Source organism: Lepidochelys kempii, chromosome 1, assembly GCF_965140265.1.
Source record: "Lepidochelys kempii isolate rLepKem1 chromosome 1, rLepKem1.hap2, whole genome shotgun sequence".
NCBI classification, from domain to species: domain Eukaryota; kingdom Metazoa; phylum Chordata; order Testudines; family Cheloniidae; genus Lepidochelys; species Lepidochelys kempii.
The window spans coordinates 16584232-16599731 of record NC_133256.1 but is presented as its reverse complement, the minus strand read 5'-3'; the positions used below and the strand labels follow the sequence as shown (position 1 = coordinate 16599731).

Here is a 15500-nt window from a genome sequence, read left to right as displayed (position 1 = left end):
CTGGATGAGGAGGTGTTCTGCGACTGTAGGGCCTACTTCTGTTCCTCTCTTCAATCATGCGTCCGGGCACGGTTCCTGTGGGCCATGTCTGCTGGCTCCCTGGATGCCTTCGAGGAGCAATGGGTGCTGTCTGGGATTCTCTTTTCAGTGTTCCCCCCAGGCTCCCTGCTTATGACCCTGTTTGTCATCAGTTGTCCCCTGAACTCGAGCCCTGGGTTCAGGAGCGCCTCCTTTTAGGCTTAGGGGGGAGGGGGGTGGAGGTCTTCAGCTGTTGGCAGGCACAACCCAGTAGGTATTGTTGCCCCGCGCTCTGTCACAGGGGGTTAATCCTGCAGTCCTTATGCACATGAGGAGCCCTGAATGGACTCTGAGTCAGTAAGGTGCTGTGGGATCAAGCTGTTTTCTATACAAACAGGGGTGGTGAAGGTGCCCAGGCTCCAGCAATATTCAGGGCCTAGGGGCCCGGCTCCACCAGTATTTGGGGCTGGGTCTCTCCCCTGGCCCCGCCTGCCACCCCCACGCACCTCCCCCGAGTGTCCCCAGGATCCTATTTGCTGCCCCCGCGCACCTCCCCCTGGCCCCTGAGCGTCCCTGCCTCTCCCCTGCAGCTCCCTGCTGCCTCTGCTCTGCATGAACTGCCGCCTCAGGGTCCTAGTGCCCCCATCCACTAGTGGCAGGGCAGGCTGACCCTGCCCCTGCCCTTCCGCCTCGGACCCTTCTGTTTTCCAGCAGGACCCTCCACCAGCACAGGGGGGCCCCACGCTGGGCATGGGGCAGCCCCGTTCCCCACCCCCAGTGAGGCTACAGTGAGGGGCAGCAGCAGGGGAGGAGGGACCCACGTGATGGCAGCCCCCCTGCCCACCGGCACCCACCACAGGGGAGGCGAGGGTGCTTCCTGGACCTGAAAGGCCCAAGGAGCATGTGCAGTGACAGTGGTGCAGGGTGAGTGTGCTGCCCGGGGGTGGCGGGGGGAGGAGAAGGGGCCCCTCCCCCAGAGCTCACTGCTGCTGGTGGGGAGAGGGCTGAGGGGAGTCCTCCTCTCTGGCCCCAGCCCCAGGGAAGCCTACCTGCACCCCAAACTCCTCATCCCCATCTCTGCCCCACCCCACAGCCTGCACCCTCAGCCAGAGTCCTCAACCCCCACACACCCCAACCCTCTGCCCTAGCCCTGAGCCTCTCCCACACCCCAAACCCCGCATCACCAGCCCCAGACAGAGCCCTCATCCCCCCACACCCTAACCCTCTGCCCCAGCTCTGTGCCCCCTCCTGCATCATGAACCCCTCATCCCCAGTCCCACCCCACAGCCCTCACCCCCAACCCCTCACCCCCAGCCCCACAGCCCTCACCCCTGCACTCCCTCCCTCCGCATCCCCTCCCACCCCCAAACTCCCTCCCAGAGCCTGCACCCCCTCCATCCCCAAACTCTGCCCCAGAGCCTGCACCACCACCCCCTTCCCACACACCCTCTCCTGCCCCCAGACTCCCTCCCAGAGCCTGCACCCCTCACCCCATCCTGCACCCCCACCCCTTGCCCCAGCCCAGAGCCTGCACCCACATCCGCTGCCCCAGCATGGAGCCCCCTCCTGCACCCAAACTCCACCCCAGAGCCTGTACCCCAGAGCCCCTCCCCCACCCAAACTCCCTCCCAGAGCCCAACCTCTCACCCCTTCTGCACCCAAACTCCCTCCCATAGCTTGCACCCTGCACCCCAATCTCCTGCCCCAGGGTCCAGGGGGGCGGAGTTTAGGGGGCCGGTTCTGGGCACAACTAAAATTTCTACAAACCTGCTACCCCTGTATACAAAATATCCCAGACTGCCGTGCAGAGTTACATTCTCCTCAGAGTTGAAAAATAAAGAGTAGGAGTTTCTATTAATTGTCATGGAAGAAGGGAGAAGAGAGATGTTTTCAGATTAGATTTGAAAAAGGGTTGTGGGGAGACGAATACGATGTAAGGACCTAACAGGAACAGAACCACAAGGTCATAGAGCAAGGAAGGCTCTTCCGGAATGCACTGGGCTGCAGAGAGAAGTCTCTTGTACCCAAAGGGGAGAGAGTGTGTGGAAGGATAGAAGAGAAGTCAGTGCTGGTTGCACTGCAAGAATGGGGGAGAAAGACAGAGACAAAAGGCATGGAGAACAGTTTTGACCTGGATACTGATATGAAGTAGTGGGAGAGTATGTAGCTGACGTGATTGTTCTACTTTACATTCTGTACATCTTGGGGAGCTAGGGCCTGGGGAAGCCTGCCTGGAGAAAGTGTGAAGTGAAGATGGCATTGATGAAGACTTCAGCAGAGGCAAAGTAAGACACAAAGAGTAACAGATAAAAAGTAATAATGTAGCAGAGAAATGCCAAGGGCCAAATTCCCTGCTGGCATTACTGAAGACAGCGTAGCTACATCAGCTGGGAATTTGGCCCTAAATAGAAAAATGAAATCATAGTAATTGCACATCCAACGAGATGTGCTGGAAATTCACTTAGGTCAGATAATACAACAGTTCCTCCTTTAAAAAAAATAGAACCCAGTTATGATCTTTTGGAGGGGGGAGGGGGACTTTGTATTTGAAAGCAACAGCTTACAAAAGCAAAGGGAGAGAGTGAGCTGAGGAAAGTTAAATCTATAAAGGCCTGAATGCACTGGGAATCCAAACACTGTGTTACTGAGGAATTCATGTGTGAAGTTTGCGAATTTATGGGGTTATTTTGACATACTGTATGAGAAACTTGAGTTTTTTGACACTTTTCTGTTAGAAAAAGCATATAAAACTCATCTGATGGGAATTCACCCCATTTCCTGGTGGTTTTTCTTTTTTTTCCTGTTTCCTATTTCATGGTTAGTGATGGTAATTACAGACCCCGTTTGTACCTTGTGGATTCTGACTGTGCCGAAGAGCTTTCTTGGCATGTGATAGTCTCCTTATAGAAGGTTTTTAAATAACTGGCCCTCGGTAGGCATTGTTGCAGCACTCTTGATTAGACAAGAAGCAGCCTCCCCTCCCGTCCCATTTTTGTACAGTATGGTAACTGCTTTTCTTGCACATTTGTCCCCACAAGGGACTGTAAACCAGGATTTAGATGTTCATTATAATATCTCCCAGTAGCACTGCTATAGTGAAGGAGCCTGTTTTTAAGGTGTTTTAATAAAAGTCATAACAAGCTTGCGCCGTTCTAGGACTTGCAGCCAAGTGCTTACCCTTAGAGTCATATAAAGAAAAGATATAAATAAAATAATAGTCAAAACAAAGGATAGCTATTTTTAAGCAAAAAGAGTGTTTTGTCTTTAAATAGGAAAACAATGAAATACAATTGAAGTGAGCAACAGTGAAGTCTCTGTTAAGTCATCTGCCCCATCCCCTGATCAAGGGAGAATTTTCCTTACAGTGTGACCACCACTGCTTTTGGCTGATACAGTTTTAAATTACTCAAATGATAAGGGAGTTCCCCAGTTCCTTAGCAGAGCTATTCCACACAGTTAGGAAATTCTTCTTGATAATCAGCCTAAATGTTCCTTTGTGTAATTTAATCCCCTTTAGTACAGCTACAGCAGGGACAGGCAAACTTTTTGGCCTGAGGGCCACATTGGGTTTCCAAAATTGTATGGAGGGTCGGTTAGGGGAGGCTGTGCCTCTCCAAACAGCCAGGCATGGCCCGGTTCCCGACCCCTATCAGACCCTCCCTGCTTCTCGCCCCCTGACAGCCCCCCTGGGACTCCTACCCCATCCACCACCCCCTGCTCCCTGTCCCCTGACCGACCCCAGACCACCCGCCCCTGACTGCCCCCTTCCGCCCCATCCAACCCCCCCTCTCATTCCTGACTGTCCCCTTGTGACCCCCGCCCCCATTCAACCTCCCTGTTCCCTGCCCTCTGACCGTCCTGACCCCTAGCCACAGCCCTGACCACCACCCCAAACTCCCCTGCCCTCTGTCTAACCTCCCCTTGCTCCCTGCCCCCTTACGGCGCTGCCTGGAGCGCCGGTGGCTGGCGACGCTACAGCTCCAGCGCCTGGCTGGAGCCGGCCACGCACCGTGCAGCGCAGAGCACCGGGTCAGGCCAGGCTCTGCAGCTGCGCTGCCCCAGGAGCTCGCAACCCCCCTGCCCAGAGCTTGGTGCCGGCGGCGCAGTGAGCTGAGGCTGCGGGGGGAGGGGAAACAGCGGGGGAAGTGCTGGGGGCTAGCCTCGTGGGCCAGGAGCTCAGGGGCCAGGCAGGAGGGTCCCGCGGGTTGGATGTGGCCCACGGGCTGTAGTTTGCCCACCTCTGAGCTACAGTTTATCATCTTTCTTTTAGACAACTTCTCATCCTCATTTCTCATTCCTCTCAGGTCTTGATTCAGCAAAGTGCTGAAGCACGTGCTTAATTTTAAGCAGGTGAGTAATCCCATCCTCGTTAAGCAAAGCACTTAACTATGTGCTTAACTTAAGTCACGGAGTTCAATGGGATTTAAACACATGCTTAAAGTTTTGTTTGTCTTAAGGGCTTTGCTGAATTGGGGCCTCATAAGAACGGTCACACTGGGTCAGACTAGTGGTCCATCTAGCCCAGTATCCTGTCTTTTAACACTGACCAATGCCAGGTTCCCCAGAGGGAATGAACAGAACAGGTAATCCTGTGATCCATTCCCTGGAAAACATAGTCTAGGGACACCATCCCTGCCCATCCTGGCTAATAGCCATTGATGGACCTATCCTCCATGAATTTTTCTAGTTCTTTTTTGAACCCTGTTATAGTCTTGGCCTTCACAACATCCTCTGGCAAGGAGTTCCACAGGTTGACTGTGCATTGTGTGAAAAAATACTTACTTTGTTTTAAATGCCTCTTAATTTCAGTTGCTGACCGCTAGTTCTTGTGTTATGAGAAGGAGTAAATTACACTTCCTTATCTACTTTCTTCACCCCGTCATGATTTTATAGACCTCTGTCATATCTCCCCTTAGTCGTCTCTACCAACAATAGCCACTATCGACAATATGATAGAGTCTAGGATCTAAATGCCAGGAAAACCCAGAATGTGGTTCCAACAGAGGCACAGTGGCAGACCCACAGATGGGTCCTCCCATTTCTTCCCTGGTTCTAGATGCACCTTTTCACTGCCAATCACTGGCGTGCTTCATCCAGTTGCCTCTCTCTGGCTCTAACTCCCTTCCACTGGACTGCTGATGTTGAAAGTGAGCTAACAGTAAAATGCCATCTTTGAACCACCAGGTTGTGCCTTGGTATTGTAAGTTGTCAGAACATGACTATAGGATGCAATACAGGAGCACAGATGTTAGAGCTATAAATTATGTATTATACCTAGTCCACTTCGCTATGAGTACAAGACACAGAGCAGATATTAAACTGATAGTACATACAGTCTTGGCCAAGAGGTTGTAGTTGTGTTGCAGTGATTAGACACCACTGGCTGAAATGAACATGGAGTGTCAGGCTTTAAATTTATGGATTTTGTTGTTAACCTCAGTGTTTGGAGTTTAAATATTTGTCATCTGCCCCTCGCAAAGCTTTCCCTGAGTGCTAGTACTGAAGGTTTTCCCTCAGTGCAAAGACTTTGATTTTGATTGACTTTTGCCCCTTCTAAATAATAATTAAATATTTCCATTCACTCTTTTAATCTTGCAATAAATACCAAACTGAGTGTAAGCCACAGTATGTTTTGATTTAAGAAGTATGTTAAACTCAGTATGGCAAGCCTTGGAAATGAGAGGTATTTATTTGTCTTTCCTTTGCTCTCAAAAAATAAAGGGAAATGAGTGGGTCTTTATTAACCACTCTTGGCCTGATATACCGAGGTTCATCTTCAGTGCCTATTGTATATAGTGTGAGATGTGATGCTCAGCTCCAGAGTACATCAGGCCATAATTGCGTACGCCTGTCTTCAATATTTGGTTTCTCTTGAGCACAGTAAACCAGTCTGGAAACATAGAGACATATTCTACAGCCATTGCAACAATATGCATTGATTTATTGCCCCCTGTAAATAATGTTGCAAGTAATTTTATTACAGTGAAAAGCTGATCTACTTCAATAATTAAGTCTTTTGACAAAATATTTTTCGTGTTTATTTCTCATACCAGTTTCTCTTATATGTGTGCGCGTGCCCCCTTGTGCTTGTGCATATATATTCTGTCTGGCATAGTGAGAGGAACAACATCCACACTTACGTAGCTATGAAGCAGTGGTACCCTCTCCTATTTGCAGCTTCTCAACTTCACTCAGTACCATAACAACATTTCAAATAAGGAAGTGAAGAGGAGCATCTGCCTCCACAGACATCTTTGTCTGGGCTCCTTCTAAAACTCACACTTCATTCTTCCACTCCCCAGCACTCGGGTGGCTTGTTTTCTTGCTCTTTTTCTCTCCTAGTCAGTCTCTCTAACCTAAAATACTCCATAAAGACCCTCTTAAAATATAGACCCATATATACAAATGTGACTAAGAATATGGGTGCCTCCTTTTTTTTAGGTGTCCCAAACTAGCAGAAGGGAGTAATGATTACTTTAAAGGGGAACCGTCATGAGGATGTTCAGAAGTAAAGTTTCAGTTTGCAGTGCAGATCTGTTATTTACGATGAGGTCTGGATTTATAGAATAGACCTGACGGAGGACTAGGGCGAGGACTATTACCTAGATACCAACAAAATACACATTGTATCATTTTTATGTATGTAATAGTAAGCTGAGAGCTGGTGACATGGGCCAAACTGACAGCCTGGACTCTGAATTAGAATGTCCACAGAGCAGGTACATCAGGAGGCTTCTACTAGCAGGGCAGTGTGCCGGAAGCGAATTTTCAGAGCTTAAGTGCTCAATGCTTTCTGAAAATTAGGTTCCTGTAAGGGGTTTAGAAGTGGGCTGCACTAAAAACGAGGCAACCAAAATTGCTGATCACTTTTGAAAATCTCAGCCACGTTCACATTTGAAACATACTAATGCTAGGAACAAATGGTTGGTTTTTAAAAAGTATTTATTTGTTTATTTATTTTATTGCTGTGCCTAGCAGCAGTTCTTTTAGTAACTGCCATTATAAACAAGAGGTACAAGGCATGGATTGGGACACAGATAACTGATACTTTCCTTTTATCAGTAGTTGTTATAAGTGAGTTCCCAGTGGTCCATTAGATACCCTTTCCTTTGCATATTGTAAGACTGAATAAAAAGCTGAAACTAAAAAACCCAACTCTTCGCTGTCTAATGGGATGAACTCAGGTCACCTCTCTTTTATATTCTCTTTCAGATTATTCCAATCTGATCACCACACAAACACTGTTACTTTAATGTTGAAGACGCAGACAAAAGTGCCATGGATGTGAAAGAGAGAAAACCATACCGATCTCTGACCAGGCGCCGTGACACCGAGCGACGCTACACTAGCTCCTCGGCAGAGAGCGAAGACAGCAAAATACCGCAAAAGTCCTACAGCTCCAGTGAGACGCTGAAGGCTTACGATCAAGACTCCAGGCTGACCTACAGCAATCGGGTCAAAGACATGGTGCACCAGGAGGCTGATGAATTCTGCCGAACGGGTAAGTACATTTCATCAGGTGCTGCTGTAAGCAGTGTGAGTTAATCAACTCTATGCTGAGGTCCAGAGGTAGGTGAGGGAATAACTCAAAGCTATAAAGCGTTCTGAGACACGCACAGAGGAATGCCTTTAAGACATTGCACAGAGCAATGAGAGAAAACACTAGAGGAAGATCAACGTGGCTTTGTTGGAAGGAAAGCCTCTGCCTATGATATGCATGGGTAATGACATCCCTGGACAATGTGGTGGCAGTGACTGAACCTGGGACCTCTTGAGCATAAGCATCTATTCCCTGAACTGAAAGACCAGGTTCAGTAGCATGGAAGGAGTAGCATAAACATCTTTACATGCTCTAGCCATTAGAGGGAGACAACGAGCCATACTGTGTGAGCATGGGTTGCACACAGATACTACACAGTCAACAGTGGAGCCCAGACAGTCTTAGGCTGGAAGAAACACGGTTTTTTGTCAATCTCGGAAAGTGTGAAATGGGCAGCTAAAGTGAAATGGAACATGCAGTAGTGCAAATGATGAACAGAAAGATTGTTATAGGCTGCTGTTAGTACACCCTGCTCTACTTACAACTCAGGCTACGTTGTAGTCATGGGTATTTCTAGTAAAAGTCATGGGTAGGTCGCGGGCAGTAAACAAAAATTCACGGCCCGTGACCTGTTCATGACTTTTACTATATACCCCGACTAAAACGTGGGGAGGCGGGTGGCAGATCGGGAGGGTAACCCTGGGGGCGCTGTAGGTGCTGGGGACGGGGGCAATGCCACAGGTGCTGGGGGCACGGCACGGGGGGGCACCGTGGGTGCTCGGGGGAGGGGGAGTGCAGGTGCTTGGGGGGTGCTGTGGGGGGTGGGTGGGCTGGGGCAGGCTCCGTACCCAGCTCCTGGGAAGTGGGGACCCTAGCTCCACATGCTGCCTCCTCTCCACCGCAAGCCCCGGTTCTGCAGCTCCCATTGGCCGGGAACCGAGGACAATGGGAGCTGCAGGGATGGTTCCTGCAGGCAGAGGCAGCACGTGGAACTAGGACCTGACAGAGGAGAGTTCCTGTCGCCCTTCCAGGGAGCCTCCGCGGCCCCCAGGTAAGCACTACCTTGCACCCCAACCCCCAGCCCTGAGCCCCCCCACACCCAAACTGCTGCTGCTAGGGTGCGGGAGGGCCCAAGACTTCCCCAGCAGTGGCTGGTGGGCCTGGCCCAGCGGCTGCCCAAGCTGCTCAGGCGGCTCCCGGCCCAGGTGCACCGGCGGCTGCAGAAGTCATGGAGTCACGGAAAGTCATGGAATCCGTGACTTCCATTACCTCCGTGACAAACACGGAGCGTTACTTGTAGGGCCAGATTCTCAAAAGTGGATGCCATCTCCACAACTTCACACATCTAATTTGTGTGTGAAACTATCACAATATTGCATGCAAATCTGATATTATATGCATGTGCCCGTAGTCATGCTCTTTGTTCTGCAGAGAACTTGCAAGCGGCATAACTAACTAAATCATACTTAGCAATTATATAGCGTCCGCCAAGCTAGGATCTCAAAACACTTCTCTGTCTCTAAATATCTATGAAGTTTACAGGCAAAAGAAAGACCTGTTAGGTTATTAAATCTGTTCTACAGGTAGATATAGCTAAACTGAGTCAAAATGATGTTAAGTGACCTGCATAAGGTTGCAGAGGCAGGAACAGATCCTAGGAGTCCAGACTCCTACTTGCCTTCTCTAACCATTAGAGCACACTGCACCTACAGATTTTGTCCTTCTTCTTTGCGTGCTTGCTCATGTTCATTCCCTGTTAGGTGTGTGTGCACCATTGCTGAAGAGTTTTCCCTCAGTGGTATCCATTGAGCTGGCTCTAGCGCCCTTTGGTGCTGCACACATATGCACCAGTATAAGGGGTGTTGCTGACCTTGCACCCTCTCAGTTCCTTCTTATCACGTATCAAGGTTCCTTCCCCACTCTGAACTCTAGGGTACAGATATGGGGACCTGCATGAAAGACCCCCTAAGATTATTCTTACCAGCTGCAGTTAAAACTTCCCCAAGGTACAAACTTTGCCTTGTCCTTGAATCCTATGCTTCCACCAACAAGCATTTTAAACAAAGAACAGGAAAAGAGCCCACTTGGAGACGTCTTCCCCCAGAATATCCCCCCAAGCCCGATACCCCCTTTCCTGGGGAAGGCTTGATAAGAATCCTCACCAATTTGTACAGGTGAACACAGACCCAAACCCTTGGATCTTAAGAACAATGAAAAAGCAATCAGGTTCTTAAAAGAAGAATTTTAATTAAAGAAAAGGTAAAAGAATCACCTCTGTAAAATCAGGATGGTAAATACCTTACAGGGTAATCAGATTCAAAACATAGAGAATCCCTCTAGGCAAAACCTTAAGTTACAAAAAGACACAAAAACAGGAAGATACATTCCGTCCAGCAGAGCTTATTTTACCAGCCATTAAACAAAAGGAAATCTAACGCATGTCTAGCTAGATTACTTACTAACTTAACAGGAGTTGTAAGGCTGCACTCCTGATCTGTTCCCGGCAAAAGCATCATACAGACAGACAAACCCTTTGTTCCCCCCACTCCAGATTTGAAAGTATCTTGTCCCCTCATTGGTCATTTTGGGTCAGGTGCCAGCAAGGTTATCTTAGTTTCTTAACCCTTTACAGGTGAAAGGGTTTTGCCTCTGGCCAGGAGGGATTTTATAGCACTGTATACAGAAAGGTGGTTAATCTTCCCTTTATATTTGGACGTGGACACCGCCCATGATGATTGCTGGAGCAACAACTCTTGCTTCAGCAAGGCTTTTTTCAGTGGTTTCTTCTCTGTATCCCAGTTTATTAATCTTAGTTTAATTGAAGTGTAAATATTGTAAATAATACTAGTATAGATAGTTAGAACCCCTCCTTTATCATTGAGGGACTCCCTTTGCCCCTTGGGCCAGGCATACTCCCCCCACACACAGTCCCTGGGCTTCAAACCTTGTTCCTCCTTTGGCACTGCAGTTGTCTGAAGTGTCTGGGAGCGCTGTCAGCTTTGTCAGGACTTTAAGCCTCATACAAAGAAAGACTGAGAGGCTTGACTGAGGGTTATCCTAATGGAAGATGCTCTTAGATTGGATTCAAAGCCAAGCCACTCAGATTCGGCATCAAGCACTTTGATCTCAGTGCAAAGTGCTCTTCTGACACCGCGCATATCCCGGCACCATTCTCCATGTCCGGTACTGAGAAGAAACATAAAAAGAGGGCACTCACTGGTGCCGAAGAAAGGCAAGCAAGGGGAAAGCAGTAGAGTGCAACCTTTGTCGGGCCACTCCTCCACCCCCAGTCCCATGGTGGCACCATCAACTTCTCCCAGAATGTTGAGTCCAGTGCAGGACCCCCCGCCGATGCCAGAAAGTCATTGTGGCACCAGTGGAATCACGGTGCCTTCAACCCTGGAAACCTCTGCAGTGGCCAGGGACTTATTATTGCTCCCAGTACCACCGACTCCGATGAGACAACTGTTGGCTCCAACCAGCACGAGCAGGAGAGAGCATGGTGCTCTGAGTTCCTTCACCACAACTGGACCTTCAATACCTTCCAGGGGCAAGCCCCCCTGTTTTCTTCTAGGAGATCGTCCCCAGTCCAGCACCTCTACCCGGACCCTTGACAATAATCATCGGAAGTCAGGTGTACCGCTCCCCTGTGGTTACCTCAGGAAGATTCTTCATCTGAGTCCAAGATGGAGCTCTACATTCATCCAAAGAAGACTGGTAGCTATCTTACATGCCACCCGACCCTGGTGCGGGTCCCCCCACCAGTACCTGGTGGACAGTGACCTATGCAATGGCCATTCTGGAATCCGTTCTCCTGGTACTGGGCTCATCTTCTCAGCAGTCATACTTGGTTGCTTCCGAGAGGAGGGCCTCTTCACCACTCTGCTCGGCACTGGACTTTGACTCCAGTACCGAACCTGGTACCAATACACAGGACATGAACCCCATGGAGGTAGTTGAGGCTGAAGAAGAGGAAGAAGCCCCTTCTCCAGTGCAGACCTCTTCCTCTCCTGGCCTCCATCATCCCCTCCCTGGATCCAGGGGACTGGTATGCTGCCCTCCACTTGATGGACGCTTACTGTCACTTTTCCATCTTCCTTGGCCACAGAAGATTTCTCCGGTTCATAGGAAACCAGACTCATTACCAATTCATCATTCTCCCTTTCGGCCTATCTGCAGCCCCCAGGTTTTTACTAAATGCATAGCGCTGGTAGCAACCTTTATCTTAAGGCGAGGCATTCAAATCTACCCGTACCTCAACAACTGGCTGATCAAGAGTTGCTCAGAGGCCCAAGTAAAGAACAGCATCAGGTCCAAGCCACCTTCCAAGCCCTGAGCCTGTTGATAAACAAACAAAAGTCAACTCTCATTCAGTACAGAGAATAGAGTTTATTGGGGCAGTGCTCGACTTGACCCAGGTCAGAGTCTTCCTTCCAGAGGCTCGATTCCAGACAATGTCGGATCTGATATCCATGACCAAGGTCCACCCAGTCACAATAGCCTGGGTTTTCCTCAAGTTCCTGGGACATATGGCCGCGTGCACTTACATGGTCTGGCATTCAAGGCCACCATCTCAGGCTCCTGCAGATGTGGTTAGCTTCAGTGTACTCACCAAACAGACACCACTTGGACTCAGTACTTGCTGTTCCAGCCCCAATCCTTGCCTCCCTCAACTGGTGGAAGGCCCCCCAGTCGGCAGTGGTGGGCGTTCCCTTTGTCACCCCCCAGCAGTCAGTGTCCCTAGTGTTGGATGCTTCACTCCTAGGTTGGGGAGCCCACCTTGATTGCCTCAGAACACAGGGCCTATGGTCCCAGGAAGAGCTTTCCTTGCATATAAACATCAGGGAGATCAGTTCTGTCAGCTTAGCTTGCCAAGTGTTTCTTCCCCAGTTCACAGGCAAAGTAGTGTAAGCACTGACAGACAAAATCAACAAGCAGGGAGGAGTGTGCTCCTCTGCCCTGTGTCATGAGGCCATCTGTCTAGAGGACTTCTGCATGAAGCACTATATCCACCTCGAGGCTTCTCATCTTCTGGGAGCCCAGAACATCCTGGCAGATCACCTCAGCAGATCTTTCTTCTTTCAGCACAAGTGCTCCTTTCTCCCAGAGGTCACCAGGTTCATCTTCTGAAGGTGGGGCTCTCCCCAAGGAGATCTGTTTGCGACCAAGCAGAAAAGGAAATGCCAACAGTTTTGCTGGCTGCATAGGCACAAGCTGGGCTCCCTTTCAGATGTCATCCTGCTTCCATGGTCAGTACTCCTATTCTATGCATTTCCTCCAGTTCCTCTGGTACACAAGGTCCTTCTAAAAATCAAATGGGAGAAGGTGAGAGTTATTCTTATAGCCCTGGCGTGGCCATGCCAACACTGGTTCGTCATGCCGCTAGATTTATCAGTAGCACCCTCGGTACTGCTCCTACACTGCCCGGAACCGCTCTCGGAAGATCACAGCCATTTACTCCACCCAAACCTCAGCTCCCTTCACCTGACCGCATGGAAGCTCCATTGCTGAACCCAGAGGAGCAAGCCTGTTTACAGCAAGTTCAACAGGTCTTGCTGAGTAGTAAGAAACTGTCCACTAGGGCTATCTACCTCGCCAAATGGAAGCTTTCTCAATATCGTCGTCCCAACAAGGCCTTTCTGTGACTCGATCTTCCCTTCAGTCTATTCTGGACTACTTGTTCCACCTAAAACAACAAGGTCTGGCCCTCACATCTATCAAGGTGCATCTAGCAGCAGTTTTGGCCTTCCACCCACCAGAGGGTGGTAGGTCAGTTTTCTCTCATGAGATGACAATCCACTTTCTTAAGGGGTTAGAGAGACTTTGCCCTCAGGTTCGCGAACTGATTCCCCCGTGGGATTTGAACTTGGTCCTATCCAAACTCACAGGCTCTCCCTTTGAGCCGCTGGCATTGTGTCTTCTGCTCTTTTTCTCCTGCAAGGTTGCCTTCCTGATCGCAATTACCTCAGCCAGAAGCGTCCCTGACCTCAGGGCACTTCCATCAGAACCCTTGTACATGGTGTTCTTTAAGGACAAGATTAAACTGTGCCCCCCTCTGCCCTTCCTGCCAAAATGGCCTTGCACTTCCATGGCAACCAAGCCACTTTCTTGCCAGTCTTCTTCATGAAGCCACACCAGAATTCAGAAGAGCGGCGACTTCACTCATCGGATGTTAGGCATGCCCTCGCCTTCTACATGGAGAGGACTAAATCGTTTTGCAGATCCACACAACCCTTTGTGTCAATAGCAGAGAGGATAAAAAGCCTACTGGATAACCTCCTGTAATCAAGCATGCTACGAGCAGACAAATGTTCCAGTACCTGCCATCTTGACCACTCATTCCACAAGAGCTCAAGTCTCTTCAACAGCATTTCTGGCCCAGGTCGTCGGTGCGTAGCTTCTCATCCCCCTACGCCATTACCCAGCAGACTCGAGATGACACCAGGTTGGGGCAAGGAATGTTGCAGTACTCATGTCCATGAACTCTGAGTCCACCTAATGTGGAATGGACATGACCAAGCGCTCAAAGAAGAAAAAACAGTTACTGACCTTCCGTAACTGTTGTTCTTCGAGATGTCTGTTTCACAACCCACCCTCCTGCCGCTCTGTCAGAGTTATCCTGCAAGAAGGAACTGAGAGGGTGCAGGGCGGGCAGCACGGCTTGTACTGGCACATAAGTGCATGGCACCAGAGGGCACTAGAGTGGGCCTGATGGACACCACCAAGGGAAAAATCTCCGGCAATGGTTCACACAGCATATACACACCTAACGTGGTATGGACATGAACAACGCATCTCGAAGAACAATATTTACGGAAGGTCAGTAACCGATTTTTTTTATAAATAATTTTCTTTCTTTTCCTCTGTGCTTGAAATTTCCTATCTCCTTAGCTCTATGATTGGCCTAGCTAATTATAAAAATTAGCCCATAGTTTTTATGGATTTTCAGTTGGTTAAATCAGTGTAATTCTGTTGACTTTGGTGGAGCTTCACTGATTTACACTAGCTGAAGACATCGCTCTATTAGCTTGTGACATTTTTGCTTGATACAAATAAGGCAAAGTGATTTTTTTTCTAGAGCTGGACGAGGAGGCAGAGAGGAGGGAAACATTTCAAACTGACCAAATAAATTCAGTAAATAAACTAGTCAACATTTAAATGGTTTTACCCAGAGTGAGTGTGCCAAGAAAGCAAACAGCGCAAGTCAGCATAGCAAAAAATAGACCAGACCTGAATAAAAAAGTTTTATATATTTATTATCTTCCTTTTATTGACTTGAGTTCTCCCAGTTTAAAAGGCTATACTGAGCATAGAATATGAAAATCGATGTGTCTCATGCTGTTTATTGCAAATAAATTTGATTTTCAGTTAATTGTAGCAGTCATTTCATAATTTATGAGTTGCTGTTGCTGGAGAGCATCAATCAAGCTGCTCATTGATGTGTTTGAGGTTGTTGAGTGTGGATTGTTACAGGAGGGAGGGGGACTTGTGATCATTGATAAGTGGACTAAAATCTGCAATGTGGGGGCAAAAAAAAAAAGGACTCAACTGTCTGGTGAGCTGTAGAGCGTAGGCTTAATCCTTACTCTGGGGTCTGGACCAAAGGCAGAGCTGGTGGGGTGGAGAGGGGAGATGCAGTTACATCTGTTATATCAGTCATTCAAGTCCACTTGCTGTTGAGGCTGTGGAACGGGAGTGCATGTTCTCCGGTATGATAGCACAGCAGTGGTATCTGGAATAATTTATCACAGGCTTGTTCTGTGCTCTCTGAGCTGGCTCCCAAGGTTTGGTGGCGCATCTGAGCCACGAGTATCCCTGCCTGTCAACTCTGTCAGAAAGCTTAATCTATTTTAGTTAATTACTTAGGTGTGAAGTTCACAAACAGTTTATGTACTCTGACCATTCCAGACCATAGTGCCTCAACCAGCTGAACCACAGTTAG

The 15500-nt window shown here is 48.9% G+C and overlaps 1 protein-coding gene across 1 annotated transcript in view; it reads left to right on the top strand.

Annotated features, from left to right (window-relative positions):
- The window catches only part of TENM4 (teneurin transmembrane protein 4), a 523302-nt gene that overhangs the window by 71748 nt on the left and 436054 nt on the right, over positions 1-15500 (top strand). Inside the window, exon 2 of the mRNA XM_073335791.1 lies at positions 7231-7519. Within this exon, the coding sequence (XP_073191892.1) occupies positions 7297-7519 (223 nt within the window). The 5' untranslated portion in view covers positions 7231-7296. The remainder of the gene's footprint in view (positions 1-7230; positions 7520-15500) is intronic.